The sequence below is a fragment of the Aulostomus chinensis genome, chromosome 22 (genome assembly GCF_037954235.1).
Source record: "Aulostomus chinensis isolate RoL2024-O1b breed Wild chromosome 22, RoL_Achi_v1.0, whole genome shotgun sequence".
Taxonomy (NCBI): domain Eukaryota; kingdom Metazoa; phylum Chordata; class Actinopteri; order Syngnathiformes; family Aulostomidae; genus Aulostomus; species Aulostomus chinensis.
The window spans coordinates 10,762,501-10,783,525 of record NC_141341.1 but is presented as its reverse complement, the minus strand read 5'-3'; the positions used below and the strand labels follow the sequence as shown (position 1 = coordinate 10,783,525).

General features: G+C 41.6%; 1 protein-coding gene across 2 annotated transcripts in view; it reads left to right on the top strand.

Moving 5' to 3' along the window:
- The window catches only part of osbpl10a (oxysterol binding protein-like 10a), a 60,260-nt gene that overhangs the window by 26,678 nt on the left and 12,557 nt on the right, over positions 1–21,025 (top strand). For both annotated transcript variants that reach the window (XM_086194097.1, XM_086194096.1), the window contains 2 exons: positions 6,202–6,442; positions 11,241–11,371. In XM_086194097.1, coding sequence (XP_086050223.1) covers positions 6,202–6,442; positions 11,241–11,371 — 372 coding nt within the window. The remainder of the gene's footprint in view (positions 1–6,201; positions 6,443–11,240; positions 11,372–21,025) is intronic.

The window sequence follows — 21,025 nt, the reverse complement described above, 5'->3', positions numbered from 1 at the left end:
ACCGCTTTTAACAAAATCAATGTGCTGTATTTTAGATGGCAACAGTACATGTTCTGCTATTTGATCAAGTGTGGGCTGATAATGAAATCTCATGTTGAAAGGGCAGGCCACTGTCACGCTGTCACCTTCGATCCGTCTGTCCTTCCGCACATTTATCTGTCTGTGCACTGAAGGTGTGATGGTAGGAGTCACACCACATAACAGTCTCTCCTCAGCCAGCTTGTCACAGCTGACTGACGTGAATTCATCAAAAACGCGCCGGCTCGTCGCAGCAGCAGCACCACTGGGCAATCGTGCTGCTGCTGCTGCTGCGACGAGCTGGATCACCGGGGTTAGGCTATTTCTGGAAGCATCTCTGGTCCCGTTGGCTCCAGAGAGCTTTGTGTCTGTATTTGTGGCGATGGGAAGCTGCTGTTTTTATGAGACCACCACCGGCATATGAGCTTGTTGAACTGTCCTGCTTTTTATGCTTTCATCTTTATATATAAACCAAATATTTTTTTGTGTATACATGTAACTATAGCTATATGAAAGAGACGTTAAGAATGTGAAACCCAAGAACATTCTTCTCAATAGTCTCTTTGTAAATATCTGTCTTATTATTATCTTTTTTTGGACAGTATTTTGTGTTGACATAAGTGAGTATATTCATAAGCGTCTGAGAGTTTCATTATTAAACATGTGGCTCTGGTACCTTGAGGGTCACTCCTTCTGAACACATGAGGCCAGTTTATATTTATGATGCCAGCCGTATGACAGCTAAAAGGGACAGTTCAAACCAAAGTCTAAATAAAAAAATAAATGAAAAAATCCTCTTGGAATTGATTGGCTGACATCAGGAATATGATATTCTCAGACGGACACATCAGCTCTGACTTTCAGTTAACAGTTTTGCTCACATTTAATTTTACTTCAGCAGTACTCACTGTAAAATGTTCAAATTTAGAAACTCAATTCACAGATCTCTGTTCAAAAGAAGTCTAATATTTCTGCTGTAAACATTTAAAATACTCTGGAGGACGTTTCCACTTTCTTTTGGGGAAAAAAAACCATCGATTTTAATTGTTTTTTTAATTGTTGTTGTTACACCTTTATAATATATATTAATGAACAGATAGAATAGGCTCACACATTAGCTCCCACTCCACCGACAAGGCATGGGAGGCACTACCCAGCTAGCTAATATAGCAGATGAATTCATGATGTTTGTCACAGAGCAAGACTGAGGACATTATCAATTTACTTTCCAGCATGGCATCTCGCCAACTTCTTCTGTCGACGTTTGATGATGAATTTTGACGGGGTCATGCTAAAACTTCCCACCCATAACCATGCATTGCGCTAAGCTAAGTAGCGATTGGCTGATCTCTGTGGGTCTCTGCTCCCTAATGCACCCATGGAGGAGAGAAGGGTGTCTATCTTCTTGTCTGTCTGGCTCTGGGGAGGATGGCTAATAAGAAAAATTACCAAGCAAAATGATCCCTTCAAGAATTTTGTCATGGTATGATATAAAAGATGATTATGAGATTATATTTTCCTTAGATGAGCGAATTCACTGAAATGCAGTGAAATAATGTGTTTCCTCAGTGGCAACATCTGTCTCAGGATTACATTTGCTGAAATAATGAAAAAGGAGAGAAATGAAATGACAGTTCTAATCATGGGCACAGCACCGTGGAAATGATATGGTATCAGCATGCTGAACGCTGACAATCTATTAATAACAGGCAGTGGAAACTAGTGTTTGAGCTGTTTCTGCCTCAGGACCCAAGTAAATAGATGAATAATTGGACAAGCTCTGTGCTTAAAATAAAAGACGATGATCCTCTTCATAGATGTCTGTGCCACATATAACCCCCAACGCAACAGATTTCAGTGTCTGAAATAACTGTCTACTGATGCTGGGAGACATATGTGCGACTGAAGTGCGTGCAGAAGACGAGTGCATGCGGAGCCATACAATATTAATGAATACAACATTTGCAGGCTGATAAACAACCTGCATTCATTAGCCTGGCGAGAAGCTTATTACCCACAAGCAAGCTCTGACTTTGTCTCCATGCTCTTGTGATCCATTTAGACTCTTGATATGTGAGTCACACAGAAATGATTCTCTTGGAGAGAAGTGTTCTGTGACTTTGACATCAGGCAGACTGTGTCTTCTTCAACAAGTTTTTTTTTTTGCACCTTTTTTCAGCTCAGTTTTTGGCTGCAGAGGTTGTGATGATGCCACTGGAATTTTTGCCAAGTTTTATTTCTAGAGCCTGAATGATACTTCTAGATTAGGCCGATATCGGCTGCTCTTAGTATTGGCACATATGTTGTGTCATACATGCCGAGACCGATAGCTCTGACAAGCTAATATTGGTATCAGCATATGAGACACAAGACACATGCCGATGTTAGTATCTGTACCTTCATATAAACTACTGAATTGTAGTACTAAAAAATTCCAGTCTTACACACCATTTTGGAGGTTAAAATTTACTACCTCCATTCCATATCTTTTTCATAGTGTGTTTTCTAAAAAGTAAAATACCTATTTTTCCGAAAATTTTGGTACACTCCAATATTGGTATCTGCCCCAAAAATAATGTATCGGTCGGGACCTATTTATCTCCCACAATATGAAGCTAACCAGCACATCAGTGTTGTAATCTGCCTCTATTATGTTATCATCGCACTTCACGCCAAAGCGAGAAATCCAGTGATTTGTCAAAAAACTGTCCTTATGGCGTGCAGTTGACAGGCAAAACCAACCAACCACCAATTAAGAACCAGAACTAAGAAACGCTGTCTACCCAAGTGGTAAACCCAGCATCTGTGGCACTGATCACATTAATCCTCACTGAAAGCTGATTTATCTTCCTGTTTTAAGCTGAACAGGGATGAAACCCTTGTTTTTATAGGTATTCTTGATATTCTACATGAACCAGCTCTTGTTCTCTCTGTAGGGCCTAGAACAGCCTGTTTTTTCTCCTTTTCTGTCTTTGTTGTCATGGATTTCTTTCTAATCTACACATACTGGCGTAAATCAGCAACTAATACCTCATAACAACAATCTTGTTTACTAGCTGTGATTATGTCGGTTGTGCAAAAATGAATAGACGTTCCATCAGCTTCCTTCTGATTGAATGGTTGCACCCGGTTGATCATAATAACCCTTCATATTAACGTCATTAGCGCTGATAGTCAAAGACTGAAAACCTTGGCTGCTTTTATTTCGCTGTATTGTGTTTCAGCCTTCAGTGCTTGGAGAAATCTGCAGATGTCTTGACTTAAAAAAAACAACACTGACAGTGAAAGGGTTTGTTTCTATAATGCAGTTCCACCTTGACAGCACTCAAATCGCTTCACGATAGTGCCTCATTCACACATCCAGGAGGAAGCTCATCGTGCTGCTCATCAGGAGCAGTTAAGTGTTCAGTTTCTCATTCAGGAAACTTTTTGAGGTTTTTACGGACCATTTATATCGGTGTGTGTGTGTGTGTGTGTGTGTGTGTGTATCTTTACTTTTAACCTCTCAAGATTTGTTGTCAACGTGCTGTACCATAAAATCCTCCCCACAATTTCAACTCAAACATGTCTAAGATGATTTAAGATGATTTCGAATGTCTTTCTTGTTTTTTCTTTTTTAATTATCCATCAAAACGCTTCACTTCTGTTCCCTGTTGCTAATGCATAATGATGTGCTACAATGAAAAGAATCCATGTGCCATATCTCAAAATATATATATAGTCTTTTTCATAAGGATGTAGCCATGTCTGACTGTCGTATCTGGAAGTGAATCCTAATGAGCACGGAATGGATTTGATGACACATCTTATCATAATTAAACACCGTCTTACTCTTAATTAGATCTGCAATTCATGAATCAACAGGACAAAAAAAAAGAAAAGAATTAAATGGATGAGGCTCGCACAATGTAGCATGTTTCCAAATCCAACAGTGTGTTAGTTTCAACCTGGTTTGAAAACATGAGGCGTACGTGATATACACCAAAAGGACAAACAAAGAAACACAGATATTCCTCTTCCTCCTCTCCCCGTCACTATGGCGTAGAAGTTATCAACCCTCTCTTCAGGGTCTTAAGGGTCAATACTATGTGGGTCACCAAGGTCATCTGGTGAGGGACCTTGTTGATCGTAGTCAGCAGCCTCTTCTTGGACTGTTGATGAATGGGCCGGGACGGTTCGGCTGTCCCTCAGTCCACTGAGACGTTTCTGGTCCGCTCATTGCTTAGTGTCAAGGTGAATGTCCGAGCAGCAACGGAATCAATAAAAAAATGTACACAGTTTCTTTTTCTTTTCTTCTTTTTACGGTTCTATAGTGCCCAGCGTGAGATCTTGTCCGTGTTTATATGCTCTTCCTTCGCGTTGTCCTTCTGTGAGCAAAATGTAGCGTTTGAGCAGACCGGGTTTCCCTGACATAAGCGGTAACATAAAAGTTCCAGAAATAAAACATTAAAATGCTGCTGAAGAAAAAAACAAAAGAGAACAAATCAAATTTAACAGCAGTTAAGCTTTTTAAAAAAAAAAAAAAAAAAATCACGTAAATGACATGCAACAGTACATTTGAACCATGTGACAGAGGAACTTCACCCATCAACTGATAATTCAGACAACGGTAACCAGCACAGTAAAAATGATCATGAATGCAGTATGAAGTACGCAGTACAAATATTTCCAATACAGTATATATCTTCTACACAGATTTGCATGTTTTCAAGACTGTAACAATAGAAGGCCTGAGGATTCATCTGTTCCGTCTCTGTGGCGAGAAGCACAAATTCACTTTAACAGATAAGAAAAGGCCTCCATTGTGTAGCGTTTGTACTGAATTACCATTAACTCCAGAAGTGCGGACTGTGTGTGCTCAATCCACTACATAACAAAACAGGGTAAAACTTCATGTATGATAGTTTTACAGTATGGTATCTTGAGAGTAAAACCTCAGTTGTGTCCGTCCACTCTCAGGTGGCGCCATTCATTGCTGACGACGGTCGTTTGAGAGTAAAAGTGCAGTCGAGATCATCTGCTCACTGTCACGTTCAAACATTCATCTGCTAAATATGGTGTCAAACTGTAGGGTAGATCCACGCAACTGAAGCTGTCCTTTGTTTCCTAAGGATGATGATGTGGCTGAGGAGGATGAGGAGCAGGAAAAGCTTGGAGGAGGAGCAGAGTAAGGTTTCTTAGAACATGCAAGATGGAGGTGAACAGTCAAAGTCTTGCGGGTCAACTTTCTGGCTTTGATGGTTTTGACACAACACAGCCAGCCATTTTCAAGCAAGCTCATGTTGTGTCACAAGGTATTTTATTCAAACGTTCTCCTGCAAGAGCGTCCAGGCTTCATCCGCCTCCACACAGACACTTGTACGGAAAGTCAGCAGAAGTTTAGAGGTTGCAGGTAACAGACAGCTTATACCCCACATCCTTTTTCCCTGCTGAGTGCATAATTAGAAGATATGTGATAAACACGTCCACTGTGTAATTAATTATGACAAAAGAAAAGGAGACACAGTGACTGAAATGAAGGGGGTTGGCGTTTCCTCTCACTTTCAGGTCGTGTGTCTGTCCTGGGAAACACTGCACTTAGCGGGACACCATATCACTGCGTTGTATTTCCTACTGCTGTAAATAGTTTGCTGATTTTAGTCACTTTTATTCGCTTTTGCTTGAATTTTACTGCTTAACTTGATCTGTTGTAAAACATATTTAAATATTTATTGTGATTTTTGTGCAGAACATTGCAGGAGAGCTTCGTTTTCTGTCTTTGTATATTCTTTGCTTATTTTTATTATGTCCTTTTTGTCTCGTTCTGAACAGTGACAATAACAATACGTATATTCCATCCTACCTTAGTCTACGAGGTGATTTATCACAGCGCACTCATGTAAATAAGGTCTTTCTCCACAAGAGATTCTCTTCAAATGGGATTAGTATGTTTAACAAGTGAGCCCAAAATTCCCCCACTGTCTGTGAATATTCATCCTGGCCCCCTTACAGATTTGCATTTGTATGGATCACAGCGTTTTCATTTTTCATTTACACATGAAGGGGGAAGGGCAGGGTAGCGTTAGCGTAGCTAGAATAGTACCTGGAGAGCAGAAACCTCCACCCAGGTTATGTAATACCTGATCTGTATGACAGTGGCTCTCTGGTAATGTATAACAATGGTTTATATGTATTTATCTCCAGGTGATGTCTCAAGCTGAGGGCCAACAAAAGAACCTTGTCCAATCCATTGACTCGCTGCCCACCAAAGGTCCCCTCTCCTGCCTGGACCAGGACCTGCTGCTGCTCAAAGCCACGTCTGCCGCCACACTCAGCTGCCTGGGAGAGTGTCTGAACATCCTCCAACAGACCCAGAGCCACGGCCAGGTGCCATCTCAGTCTCAGGCCACCCAGCGCAATCATGCCGCCCACGGAGCCCCGTCCGGTGAGTCCGCCCCGGGCCCCATTCCAGTCCTGCTACTGGAGCCCCCAACCCCTCCATCTCTCCCATCCCCTTTGTCTTTCCAGTCTCCTCTTCCAGAGCTCAGCAGCAAGAGCCAGCTGATGCAGCTGGACTGTGGCTCCTGTCCGTGCCTGATGGGTACCGTCAACTTCAATGTTTGTAGTAAATGCTGTTGAACGTTGTATCAAGTGCATTTGTGTGTTTAATTGAATTTTTGTTGCTCCATTCATGTTTTTTGTCACAGTTTTTTAGTGATGAGTGTTGCTACAGATGTTCCTCTTTGGTTCATTTCTCTGTCGCCTCGTGTGATTAGCTGCATTGAAATGCCTTGAAATCGCAGTGCCAAGTGTCAGCATGAATGTGAAGTGTGACGTTATTCGTCAACGTTGTTTACAGAATACTTTAGAGCATCTCAGACTGTTTCACTACATGCATGTCAAAATATTCAGGGTTTATGTGTGATTGAGTAAACCTAAATATAATGAGTAACACTATGCACTTCTAAATCTGCTCAACGGATTAAGTCTTTGCCAAAGGAATCCACACTGGTGCCTCAAAATGTCAGACCTCTACCATGTTTAACCCTCTCTGTGCCAGGTCATTATGGATCCAATAAAGTTATTTCCATTTAAAACCTCTGCAGCCTGAGGGTGGTTCTATGGGCATTAAAGATTAAGGAGAAGGAACACGTTGAACGCCAAATATAGAAGTGTCGTATTCATTTAAGACAATCCGAAATCCATCAAAAGCTGGACCAATCCGTTACTGACTAGCGCAGAGGAAATAATAGTGATTATACAATCTCCACATTTCTGCAGAAGAACAGAAGATGTTTTTTTGCAGGTGGGAGATGTGAACTGAAGGAATCTAAGTTTTGGGTATGACATTATCAGGTTTGAAAAGGTGTCTGAATGGTTGCAACGGCTGCACTTAGTTTGGATTCACAGAATTTACAATGGATTCCAATGGTACGGAACAAGGTGACTTTCTGACTTCATTGCCTGAAATGGTATTTTATTTTTTGAAATGATATTTGGACTTCATAGAGTAGCGCAGGACGGGGAAGACATATTTTTGTTGGCCAACCAGGAAGTAAGCAATATCATAGGTTCCTAGGACCCAAAACCAAAAATAGCTGATGAGGCTTAAGATGAAGTCTTCAGGACGATAAACTTCACAAATGAGCCCAACTTTGAAGATTTCTGGAGTGTGAATGCAATCTGAGCTAACGCTAGGCTATCAGCTGAACTGACTTCAACGTCACCACAACTAACTTTGCGTTTCTTCAGTTTTCATCTAAATTCACAGATGGGCTATTTACTGATGTGTTTTGTGCCCTAGAACAAACTGTTACGACACCTTTAGCTTATCAGAACCACAGCCCCTTTTTTCTAGACATTTAACCAAAAGTCCATTAAGAAAACATCATGCTGAAAGAATTCAGTTTATGTGTTTGGGCCATCTGGTGCAAATGTTTCCTGGACTCACATCCAGCTGGGAGGAGCCCCCTGACCCACCAAAGAAATACTGGAGGTATAACAGTGGTATATCACATCTACCTTGGGACCCTCTCTGGGTAAAGCCGGTTGAACCCGAGGCAGTGTAATAAAATGGAGGGATGGGTAGATGTTGCTGTGACGTCGTGACTCACGGGATCCGCTGTAACTGCTGTGAATCCAAATATTGATCCATGCAACATTTTCAGTACCATCTTTTGAAGCCTACCTGCTTTTAGTGAAGCATTCCTCCACCTGTGGCTTTGGGAGGCTCTTTTGGGTCTGGCTGCCAGATTCCAGCGAGTCCCTCGGTCCTGACAGTTTGCTGGTCTTCTCTTTGCGCCAACAGTCACCCTGCCTTGTAGCTGCTCTTCAGACAGGGGTTGGTGTGGAGTGGGACCGCCGGGCCGCAAGTACAAACCACTTTCCTTCCGTTGCCTGGCTGATAAGTCCTACGGGGGTCCACCTGCTCCCTGCTTCCAGCATACACCCCCCACACCTCAGTGAGGAAGTTTTTTGTTAGGATCCTCAGTTTTGGGGAGGGGGTGATGGGTGGTGTGGCTCGCTGGCATGGGCCGTATCTTGATTATAAGCAGCTGATAAAGGGTGGCTGGCTGGTGGGTTGGTTGGCTGAATGGCTGTATTACACCCACACAGAGAAGCTTTGCACTGCGTGGGCAAATACACTCTTTGATAGTGAGGCGAGCGTGAGACTGGACTCTCTCTCTGGGCCCCAACAAAACCAGAGCTGCTTGTTTGAGTCAGCTAGTAGTCTTTGATCTGTTACTCCCACCATAAACCTGCCAGTCACAAACCAGACAGCATATTATCAGCTGATGTCACAGAAGATCTTTGCTGCTCGCTCTTCTCTCGACCCCCCCCCCCCCCGTCACCTCCATTAAGAGCCTGAAGCCCCAACCCTATGTGTCTTTCACCCACTCGCTCCGAATATTTTCCTTTAAGGAAATGAAAATCCATAGAGGAAATTAACTTACTTTGCCGCAAGCAACCCCCTTACAGCTTGACATAAATGATTAAAATTTTCAATACCTTGATTCTGAAAAGTGGAGATGAGAGGGGAATGGCATGTCTTATTTTTAGAGGAAATAATACAGGATGCAGTATAAAAAGCCCAGAAATGGAAGGACATGGAAAGCCATTGGAAAACTTTATTGCATGAACATTCACTGATCTGCGGCAACCTTCTGACTCACCTGCATGCCTCTGTCCAATGGCCCACATATCCCTCGGCGTTTCTACTTCTGGTGCTTCATTAAGACATAGCGACAGAGAAACTTCTGACATTTCTGAGCACTTGAATATGCTTGAAATGAAAAAACAAACACCTTATTACCAATATATCTAGTGGGCTGTTTCTGTATCAACAGCTCCCCTCCCTCATACTCCAGTATCATATTTGATGATACTGGACTCTCTGTTCAGGTACCTGTCAATCAAACTGCCCTGGCCGAAGCGCTACTTTATATCGAGCCAGACTAGCCTCAGGCTCACCCGGCATGCCGACCTGTGTCAGCACAGCTTGCTTCTCTCTAATGGACATCAAAGAACGAGCCTCTCGGTGCATTAGACTTTTAACCCAATTTTAGAGCCCAGGATCGGGGATGTGAGGCGTCTACGATACCGCTCCATTCCACTGAAATGGCATCTACTCCTGTGATGTATTTTAAAAGCTTTTAAATTAAGAAACTTGCTTCTCAATTTTCAGGTCTATTTATATGAATGACGGTTGCAAATCACATAATCGTAATGTGTTTTTTTTTTAATTCATCTTCTCATGTAGGAGTGTGTGAGTGTGAGTCTGAGATGGAGGGCGGGTGTCTGTTTTGAACTTGTTGGGTTACACTTCAGTCCAGTGAGGAAACCTTTTAGTCAGCGTTGCTTCTCCTCTTGTCATTTTTTGATTGACACCCTACAAAATTAGAGGAGAAGGTCATGTGATCAGTTTGTCTGAGTGCCTGTTGGCAGGTTTACGAAAAAAAACTGTATGGCCGTTTTTTTCACCAAACTTGGTGGAAGGGTGCAGCGTGATCAGAGGAAGATCCTATTTCATTTGATGGGGGATCTTTTTCCATTGTTTTTCAGGTCTCCAAGCACCCGTGTGTCATCAAGATTCCTCAAACTTTAACCTTCGGCTGGGAGATGTGTGTTCTCCATGTGCCCTCTAGATTTCTCATGCACGTTAGCTTCACCTTACATGGTGGAAAAAAATTGCTTCCTCCCTACGTTCTCCTTACTGAAACGCAAGAATAAGAACCCAGGCCTTGCAGTTACCCATCAACACGTTCTGAAGGTGTTTCTGATCAAATTCATGATTGATCTGGTGGACCCGCTAGGAGGAGTAGATTGGGATTTATTAAAAACAAAACAGCCTGTAACTTCCTGTTGCCACAAGGTGGCGCTGTGATTTATCTGTGCTAAATTTTTATGGGTTCTGTCTTGGCTCATACTACACCATTCACCAAGTTTCTGCAGTTTCAACAATACAGTTGCAGTTTTCTATAATACATATTCATAACTTCACAAAAGTTTGATTAAGGGTCATACCTGATTATTAATAAGCCTAGTTTCCTTATGCTACTTATTTTGGAGAAGTTTTCAGCTCTAATATTCAAGTCTTCAAGCTGCCGTTTGATTTAAAGAAAGAGCTGCATTTTTTTGCGTAAAGGCCTCAACTCAAGATGACATACATGGCTCCTCACAACAAAACAAACCACAGTAACACCTCAACTAATGGGTTGGGAGTTTCTGAGAGTTGAGGTCTTGGAGGTAAAGACAGGAGAGATTCCCTCACACGTTCTGTGGATTTTAATACCTTTTTAAGGTTCTGGCTCGATATTACATCATACAGAATTGACTTTTTTTTTTTTAAATGTGTTGAACATTTTTTTCGGTTGTGGCTCTGATTCTCAAAATGAATCAAAAATTCTCTCCAGTTTTCTCTGTTTGATGTGACCTGAGTCAATACAGCTCCAGTACCAGGATATCAAGGTGGACAAATATTAGATTTAGACAGACAACAAACATCATTTCCTGGTGTCTGGTTTCTGTCAATCACACAACCTCGTTTCACTTAGGAGATCTGATATTGAATGTCAGAAATAAAATCAGATTTGATGAGTTTTCTCACTTGCCTTCAAACCCAAAATCAAGTATTAATACACACACACATATCAGCAAATACAAATGATGTAGTTTTAGTCCCGTTATCTCATTCTTGTTGTGTGGAAGCAGACAAGTGTCTCTGACACCTTGGTCTTTTTCAGATGGTGTTCCTGTGTGGACTGTACCAAAGTCACCCTCAGGGCAGCAGCTAAAGAATGGAGGTCCGACTCCTCTACGATCCGCCGAGCCCTCCCCAGCCCTCAGGAAAAGGAGTCTGTCCCATGGTGCTGAGGTGAGACGCTTCATGCCGCTTACACAGTTATTCTTTAATTTCCCTCGTGGTCTCGGTCTGCCAGACCACCGTGGCGCTGCACGGTTAAGCTATAAATTAAAGTCTTTTTTTTTTAAGCTTCATTTTACAGAGCGTGCCTTATTAATTAATTGTTATTTTGAGGCTATGACATATGACTTCAACTTCCCTCAATTTAAAAAGACGGTCTCAGAACAATCAAATTATGCCAAAATGTAATACTTTGTGGCCAACAGGGATCAAGTTACATCTTCAGACCACGAAATCTATATTTTTTCCCCGCAATGCAGCTCTAGGGCTCCGTGACATTTTCTGGATTTCATTAAATTTAGTGTTAAATTCTGTCTTTGTTTATCTCAGACATGCAGGATGTCAGTTCACCACATCATTTTTCTATTTTTATGATTACATGAAGATGATATTACAGAGACTGTACAGTGAATGAACACTGTTGTCAGAAAGTGAAACCTGAGAAAAAGCAATTTTCTGATAATTTTTGGTGGCTATATTTTCTCTACTGTCATGTGTCACATGGGTTTGTTTTAGTGTCATCATATTCATCCTATTTTTATTCAGTCAAGGTTCAGCAGAATAAAAGTCCTCGTGTTTTACTGAGATTTAGTAAAATAATTAGTTTTAGTTTTAGTTAATGAAAATTGACCTTGATTTCTTTCTTAAGCTTCATGTGTATCCTTTGTCTTTTAACTAAAATGCACTTTAGTTACATTTAAGTTTATTAATTTGTTAATCTTAGTCTTTTTTTGTTGAAGAAATCTATTTTAGGTTGTAATCCTTTTGTTGTTAGTTTTACTCTGGTTTCTACTCCTATTGTTGTTAGTTTTACTCTGGTTTCTGCTCCTATTGTTGTTAGTTTTAGTCTGACTTCTACTCCTTTTGTTGTTAGTTTTACTCTGGTTTCTACTCCTTTTGTTGTTAGTTTTACTCTGGTTTCTACTCCTATTGTTGTTAGTTTTACTCTGGTTTCTGCTCCTATTGTTGTTAGTTTTACTCTGGTTTCTACTCCTATTGTTGTTAGTTTTACTCTGGTTTCTGCTCCTATTGTTGTTAGTTTTAGTCTGACTTCTACTTCTATTGTTGTTAGTTTACACTGGTTTCTACTCCTATTGTTGTTAGTTTTACTCTGGTTTCTGCCCCTATTGTTGTTAGTTTTACTCTGGTTTCTACTCCAATTGTTGTTAGTTTTACTCTGGTTTCTGCTCCTATTGTTGTTAGTTTTAGTCTGACTTCTACTCCTATTGTTGTTAGTTTTACTCTGGTTTCTGCTCCTATTGTTGTTAGTTTTAGTCTGACTTCTACTCCTATTGTTGTTAGTTTTACTCTGGTTTCTACTCCTATTGTTGTTAGTTTTACTCTGGTTTCTACTCCTATTGTTGTTAGTTTTACTCTGGTTTCTACTCCTATTGTTGTTAGTTTTACTCTGGTTTCTGCTCCTATTGTTGTTAGTTTTAGTCTGACTTCTACTCCTATTGTTGTTAGTTTTACTCTGGTTTCTGCTCCTATTGTTGTTAGTTTTAGTCTGACTTCTACTCCTATTGTTTTTAGGTTTACTCTGCTTTTCGTTGATGACATCTCAAAAATGGCAGAAGTAGAACATGTCTAGTCTGGTTTTCAACAACAAAGTTAAAACTCACTTCGAGTATTTATTGAATATGTCAACAGAGCCTCTACTAGCATTAGAGTGGTTGCCACAAGCAATTGAGGACATCTAAAACAACTATGCTGTTTTAATGTTTACAATGATGGATTACCTGTTGTTCAAATTCTCTGGATTCGATTTTCTTGCTGCAGTAAAGTCAGTTAGCTGCAGCGGGATTCTGGCCAGCCAGCAAACCACATGATCATCTGTAGGAAATAAGGATTGGGAGTAAATGAAGCGGTTATTTATTTGCCCCTTCTAAAACATCGCCTCTGTGCCAGCAGACAAATCTCAGTATTGACATTGTTAAAGCACCGGCCTCATTCTCAGTGCATCTGAAAGTTTTAAGTAGGTCACACAGTGTTGAGCTGGAACCCTCCCAGAAGGGGGGCTGCGGAGAGGGGTGTCTGACTGTCTGGACCACTCTGTCTGTGACAGCGCTGATGTAAATGTACAGCAGGATGAGAGGAATGAGACAGATTACCAGCTTCCTGTCCCGGGCGGAGAGCAGACCTCGTAAAAATGTATTTGAATGCTGATTATCAACATGAAGCAGAAAAGAAAGCTTAGAATTTGTGTGTAATCCTGAAACAGAGTACAACTAGCAACAGTGTCATACACAAAGAAGCTAATTAGGCCTTGTACTTCTTGTTGATTTGTTTCTGTTTTTGCCACGACTGTCTCAGAAATACGGATCATCCGAGCCGACGTCAGTACTTCAGCTGCGGCGCATATGGGGTCTGATAGAGAAAGAATTTTAGCTGTGAATCACCTGCTCTGCACAAAATGAGTCATTTTTGGAGAGAAAACATCAGAGGGGCTTCAGAGATACAAACATCTCCCCTGATATAATAATCCTCCATGTAGATACTTTACAAAACAAGCAAATGTAAATGTATTGAATCCTAATCTCTGCTTGAAGTGCATAAAGCAGCTTGAGGGAAAGATTCCCAAATATAATAACCGAAAAATTCATCAAACATTTAAGAGAACGTCAGCTTTTCACGGAACTAAACATGCTCCTCATGTAAGATGGAAGTTTTGGAGTAAATTAAGCATGAAACTCTCAAAGCAGCTCAAAATTGCTTTTTCAAGCCTAATACAGAAACTTCCCGTCTTTTCCCTCTCATAATTATGCATTTATATAGAATGGAAACCGGATCGTTTCTGTCTGTACCTTCACCTGAATAACATCAGTATCAGCATCTGATTCTGATGATCCTGATCTCACATCCCATCTCTAGTCGACCTCCACCTCCTACTGGAGCAGCTCTGTCCGACCTAAAGTCACCTCTGTTGTCACTGACACCTTTGACACCTTGAACTGACCTTGACCTGATCACCTGAAATTTTGAGGTGTAAATACGCCTGAAACAGATCCAGGATCAGTTGTGATCTGACCTGCCAAACCACCTTTGAAGGTTGTGCTCACCTCTTTGACAAAAAGTGTGAATGAAGTTGTGGCTCCCATCTTCTAACAACAAATCGGTGGGTTTAAACACAGCAATCTTCAAGGTGGTGCGACTCTTCATGGAGGTACGGGGGGGGGGGGTGTCATTTACAAGTTAACAATGCAAATGAAATACTTTCTATTTTTGCGTTGTATCTTTGCCGGTGCACGGACGAGCGGAGGATGTGACGGTGCAGCCTTCCTCTGGAAATGCTTCCGCTGACGTTCATCAGAAGAAGAAGAGCGGGACTTTTGTTTAAACAGGAAAAAGCGCAATCGACACTGGAGACGCATGTTAATACCAGGTGTAAACGTGTGTGCCAAATATTGTTCAATTGCGATCTGATCACAAAAAAGCACTTTGATAGCGGGTTGAAAGAAGGCCGTCCCTGCAGACTCTCTTCTGAGTATGGGAGAGTTTGCGGTTGCTGCTCTCCCAGCAGGGACATCCTGGAACAAAAGGAAACTTGCTACCGAACTGATTTACCAGTAATTTAAACTGGTGTATTAGCAGCAGTAACAGCAGCTACGGAACTTTGCCAGTGGAGGTTGCTATAGCAACTGAACATTCAACAGCGACTGAACATTCAACAGCTGGTTCCAAAAGGTTGTTGATTTGTACGAGATGTAAAACACAGGAGCCACTTTCATGCGGCGCATTAATCCTGCTTCTGTGTCATCATCTAACACGGCAGAATAATTGAATCGTCCTCTCAGCGACGTTCACTGCCACGATTGCCGCTCTGTCATGACTTGTCATGCGTCTGTGCCATTATGAAGCCTGTTAAACAATCACGCCAGATGTCAGCTGACACAAAACATGTTATGGGTTGCAGGGAGGGACATTTTGTCCTCGACATGAGCGACGATCAGCACGCCTCTGTGAGGCCGCGAGGGACTGAAATCTGTCTTCTTAATGATCATTATCTATTGACATATGAGCGTTGAGAGTGTGTTAGAGCTTGAAAGTGTCATTTACAACTAATTATGCAGCTGTTTAACTTAACTTCATGTGGAACAATTAGGAGCAGCTCATAATGGTGATGTAGAAGACATTACAGATGTATCAGATGTCTCCGCCTCTGTCAGGACGTGACTGGGTTCACTGCGTCCCGCTAACGGCTAATATCAAGTCACGGCTGTCATACAGCGTGACACAGACGTCTGGGATTTCCGTGTTTTCCTAAAGAGACCCATAAAGAAACACAGCAAAAAGAGAGGTTAATATGAGACATCATTCATCGTCATAGGGCATCATCAGTAATCAGGAGAAACATCAGTTAGTGTCATGGTCCAATGCAGGAAACTTTTTTATACATTCAAGTTTTTTTTTTTTTTAAATCTCAGACCCAGTAATGTGTAATCCAAATCTTCCTCTAAAGTTGCCATTTTCAGCGTTTAGGTTGCTATTAGCCTGCTAGCTTGTAGTACAGGCAGTTTGTAGGGAGGAAAACTCCTTAAATGGCAGCAGAATGTGGCCTAAAATAATCACCTAATAGCAAGCTTACGGCCTCAAAGTTGCCCTTGCGAAAGACATGACATCATCGCTAACGGGTGGAGTGGCACATGTCTCACCTGAGTTTCAGTGAAAGTTCCATCGCAGTCCTGTTGCAGGTTTTTCAGGACTTCATGCTTAGATTTCTCATTCACACTAAGATAAAACATCAGATGTTGAACACAGACGCGCTTAAGCGTCGGGATCAGGTTTCTGCTCTGCTTCCTACTGATCTGTTTTATCGTCCGTGGACGTTCTCTGACAGGCAGCAGCCGCAAGATTACAAGCACACAATTGATGTCACATGATAACAAATGCAAACTTTAAGCCGTACGCATCAGTGTTTCAACACCAAAAACAGATTAAATGAATTAAGAACTGCAATGAAAGAAAAGAGACGCTCAACTCCACTTGGTGTTTCCCTCCGGCTCGTTGTTTCGTCGCTGTCACCAGTGCTTCTCCAGATGCAGCAGGCGGCTGTTTTTGGTGAAAATGTTCACTCTTATTAGCTGCTGATTCTACACAGCAGGCACACAGATGTTTTCCTCAGAAGTTTAAAGAAACAGCTGGAAAAAAAAGGAGAGTTGAATATCAGGCGGCCGGGTTGCGGAGGTGAGACCTCTTTGCTGACACGTTTTGTCATTTCAGTATTGATCCTTTTAAAAACCTTTTTTCTTCTTCTTCTTCTTATTTAACTTCCCCCAGCTGCCACTAGAGGAAACGTCAATATCGTGCGTGTTTTAGCTGAATCCTCTTGCACCCAAATGGCCGGCAAAAATCTATTCATGTCAGTTTAAATTCGTCACACATCAGCTGCCCGTCGCTGTTGCTCTGTCTGTAGATTTGTGTGAGCATAATCAACCGCAGGCTGACATTTTTAGAACGAACCTGTCCGTTTCCTCTGTGGCTGTAAGTGCTTGGATAATCGGTAACGGTAGGTTTTCTTAAAGAACTCTCCTTATTTTCCCTACAACAAAAATAAAATTTTAAGCTAAATATTTGTCTTTTTTTTTTTTTTTTTAACCAGAAATATTAATTTAACTATTAGCTTTAAAAATAGTTCGTGTTGAACTACAACTGGACTGTTTTTCTTTCGAAATCACTTCCAATGGTCGTCATCATCTTCATGGTCGTCATCATGGTCAGCTCTCATGGTGAACTAAAACATCTGTGTCTTAGAAAATGTTTTAACACCCCAGTCAAAGCACATTCAAATGTACACCTCACCCCCATCTCTGCTTTTTCAGATTCTTCCCTTGATTCCAGTAGATTATTTCATGTTTGAATCAGATTCCTCCTCCTCCTCCTCCTCCTCCTCCTCCTCCTCATCAGTTCTGGTAATTCCTTCATCGTCCTGCGGTGTGATTAAAAGCCGGCGTGAAGGTTGAAGAGATAAAGGAAAACGAGGTTCTTGTCTTGCGTGTTTTCAATAAGGTGACATTTGGAGAGTAAAGGAGAGATTGTGCGTGTGTGCGTGCGTGTGTGTGTGTGTGTGTGTGTGATTTTTAGAGAAGAAGAGGGAAGCCTGGTGATTTTGCCACCTTGTGGAAGTCTAATATAATGCAGGTGTGTGACAGCTAAATAAAGAGCCCTCTGATGGTTCCAGAAGTGGTGTATAACTTATTTTTAGTCTGAGACCAACAAGAGAAGGTTCTTATATTATTGATGGTGTGAATAATGATGTCCGTGCCCCTCATTCAACACTTTACAGAGCAGTGGTGCGTTAACTGAAATCATTAATTAATAAATGCCTTTGTTTTCCAGTTTCTCATGTCATGAGTAGTCTGTAGAGTATTGTTGCATTACATCAGAATAATGAAGGTTTGCAGTCTGAATTATGGAGCAGTGTTTGAAATTCAGTCTTGGAAGCAGCCAATGGGAATCAGCTCTGGGCCTGCATGTGCGTGACTGGAGGGAAGTGGAGGGAAATTGCTGGTGCTTGCAGAAATCAGGTGGGTTGATGCATTTGCGCGGCAGCCGCATAGTGGGTGAGCACTCGGTGTTATTACAGATATAAGCTGCCACCGTAGAACAGAAGTAATGACAGAAGGGGAGGAAATCAGTCCTCCTGTGTGCGTGTGTGTGCGTGTGTGTGCGTGTTGCTCGAGCGATTACTCTCTGCTGTCAGTGATTATCTGTGATGATCTCCCCCTCCATTTCTGCTTCTTGATTTTTCTTTCTGATTCATTGAATATTTCTCTCCTTCTGCATGGCGTGAATCTGTCACATACTTTGAGTTGTTCTAAGTCCAGAATTACAAATTTGCCTTAAAGGACTTTATAATATGTATACAGCAGCATCCTGTACGAGAAGAACCTCAATTCAGGAAAGGAAAAAAACAAAAAAAAATCAGGAGATGGTTTTATTTCCTGTCTTGCATTTTTTGCAAAGAAATCTTCCCTGCGTCATTCAAGTTGAATCATCATCAATATTATCATTATCATTATTATTATCATTACTATTATTATGATGATGGTTTTTTGCTTTCTCCAGCAGGAGGCAGCAAAGTGCCCTGCTGAATTACAGTTGTTATGTGTTGATAGAGTTCATATTTTTAATTTTGTGAGTTAGAAATCTGCAATAGACAACAATAAGGTGAAGCAGCTATTTGAACCGCATTAAAAGGGCTTGTTTTTTCATATTTCTGCTTGGATAACTGCTGCTACATCTACTGTTTCTACTCTTAAGATGATAAGACAGCACTTGCTTAACAGAAAAATACACGTCTGAAGCAAAACACAGATAATGCAAAATTATAAAACAGGGTAACTTGCTGCCTTTCTCAAATGCACTGGCTGACTGCTGCACACCCTCCAGCAGCTGAAACTGGGTCACCTGTGCTCACCAGCCCAGAGCCAAGAACAAGCTCATCGAGCGACTTCCTCAGCCCGTCTATACAGGCGCGAACGCTTCGATCCATCAATCAGTATCTGGACTGTCATCCATCTTTATTGACCTCCAGCTGTAGTTTAATTAAACTAGCAACTGGTCTGAGAAAATACACCAAGCTCCTTTATCTCCCTTGGAACTGACGCGCGCGCTCACACACACACACACACACACACACACACACACACACACACACACACACACACACACACACACACACACACACACACACACACACACACACACACACACACACTCACACACACACACACACACACACACACACACACACACAACTGGCATCTCCTTTATGTGTTTAAGTGTGACACTTTTCTGTTTAAATCATGAAACCGAGCAGACTTTGTGTCATCGGAGCAGTCCTGATCTTCAGCAGCTCCTGATGACGCCTCTGAACTCGTGTGATGGTTTATGACTCAGTTCTGTATCTGAGTCCGTCCACTGAAAAAGTTCGTGATCGCCGTCTCGTTTGGAAGGGGGAAAAAAAAAGTTTTACACTCTTCAACAGATGCTTCAACATTGAGACAGTCTTTTAAAATAAATCTGTGCCTTCAATCCCAAAGTCCCCAGTGTTTCCCCACTTGCTGCCAGGACGGTTTTGTTAGCGAAACATCACGTTAAATCACTTTAATGTTCAGTTTTCTCAACTGCGGTGCCACTTTGTCGCTATAATTCGCCCCAAACCCCCTCCAAAAAGTCACCTGATGCTTGACGCTTCTGTTTTTTTTTTTTTTTTTTATCCAAGGAAGAAGAGTTGGCACCGTAGAGATTTATTTAGGAATGTTTTTCAAAAGAAAATTATTTTATTTAGCAAGAGAGTTTGACTCAAGTGTGAAGCAGGAGAATGTTAACCATAGAGAACGTTTAATAAAATACTGCATTGCAGTTGTTTGCCTCCGTGAAGTTTACCTGTCACGGTGACCTTGACCTTGACCAGCAAAATCTTCTTCATTCATTCACCAGTTACTGTGGATGTTTTCGCCAAATTTGTAGAATTCCCTCAAGATTTTCCTGACAAGTTATTAGAAAGAATGATGAGACGAACACTGAACACTAGTAATTAATATGCTGTTGAGTCGGCTTTCATTTTTTTCCCTTACTATTTTGGAATCCAAGTGGGGAACTGATAAGAATCTCAATGATCCTCAAAATGAATAATATACTGCAGGTTACATGTGCTTCATAATTCAGGAATGACTTTGATAATATTTCCTCCGATGAACTGTATCTTGACCTGACCTCCCAATGACTCCCAGCAAGTGGAACCGTCTACTCTTTCATCTTTCATCCCGTCTCTTTGTGTGTGTTTGTGGGCGCGCGCGCGTGCGTATGATCAAGCGCACCAGCGTGTTTTCAACAGCTGTATTTCATATCTCGTTAGCCGCTGCTCTGATGAATCTGCTCTGTTTGATTTATATATGAAGCGCCGGAACATCTCGGTTCTGCTCGTCTGGTGTTCTAATAAGCAGGTTTGAGAGGTCTGATTCCCCCTCAGGGTTCTGTGTTCGTAGCACGTCCTGTATTTTCTTTTTCCTCTAGCAGGTGAGCTGAGACTGCTGTCATTTCACTGCTTCTTCCCCCTTCCCTCGTTCTCATGCACTCACGTGATCATGTCGCATGTTTTTCTTGGTGCTGTTGTGCAAATATAACCTCTAATGCTAAGCTTTAAATCCAACTGATGATCCTACTTTTAAAGCTGCTAATCAACATATAATTAGAAGGAGGTGTACAGTTTCAGTAAAATGACAGATCCGAGGTGGCTTTGAGACTGACATTCAAAACACTCATGACATTTAAGTGTGGAAGAGGAGTTTGGAAAGTACACACAGCTGGAGGTTTAGTTCGTGGAACCGTCATTTTTCCCCCCCATCATCTTGCTCTTTCAGCCTATGATTCTTATGTAAATACAGGGTGGACCGCACAACCTGAAGGTTCAGCAACCGTTTGAATCAAATGTCAAACTGTGAGCTTGGTGCTGGGTTGATTCTGGACAGGTTTTGACTGTTGATGAGGTTTCGCTAAGGAAACGCACCACAACTGGTCAGCTACGGTCTTGATGAGTTGCTTAGTCAGAGATCAGAGTCTGGCAGGGAGAGACATTCTCCAACAGTGTACCATAACGGGCCA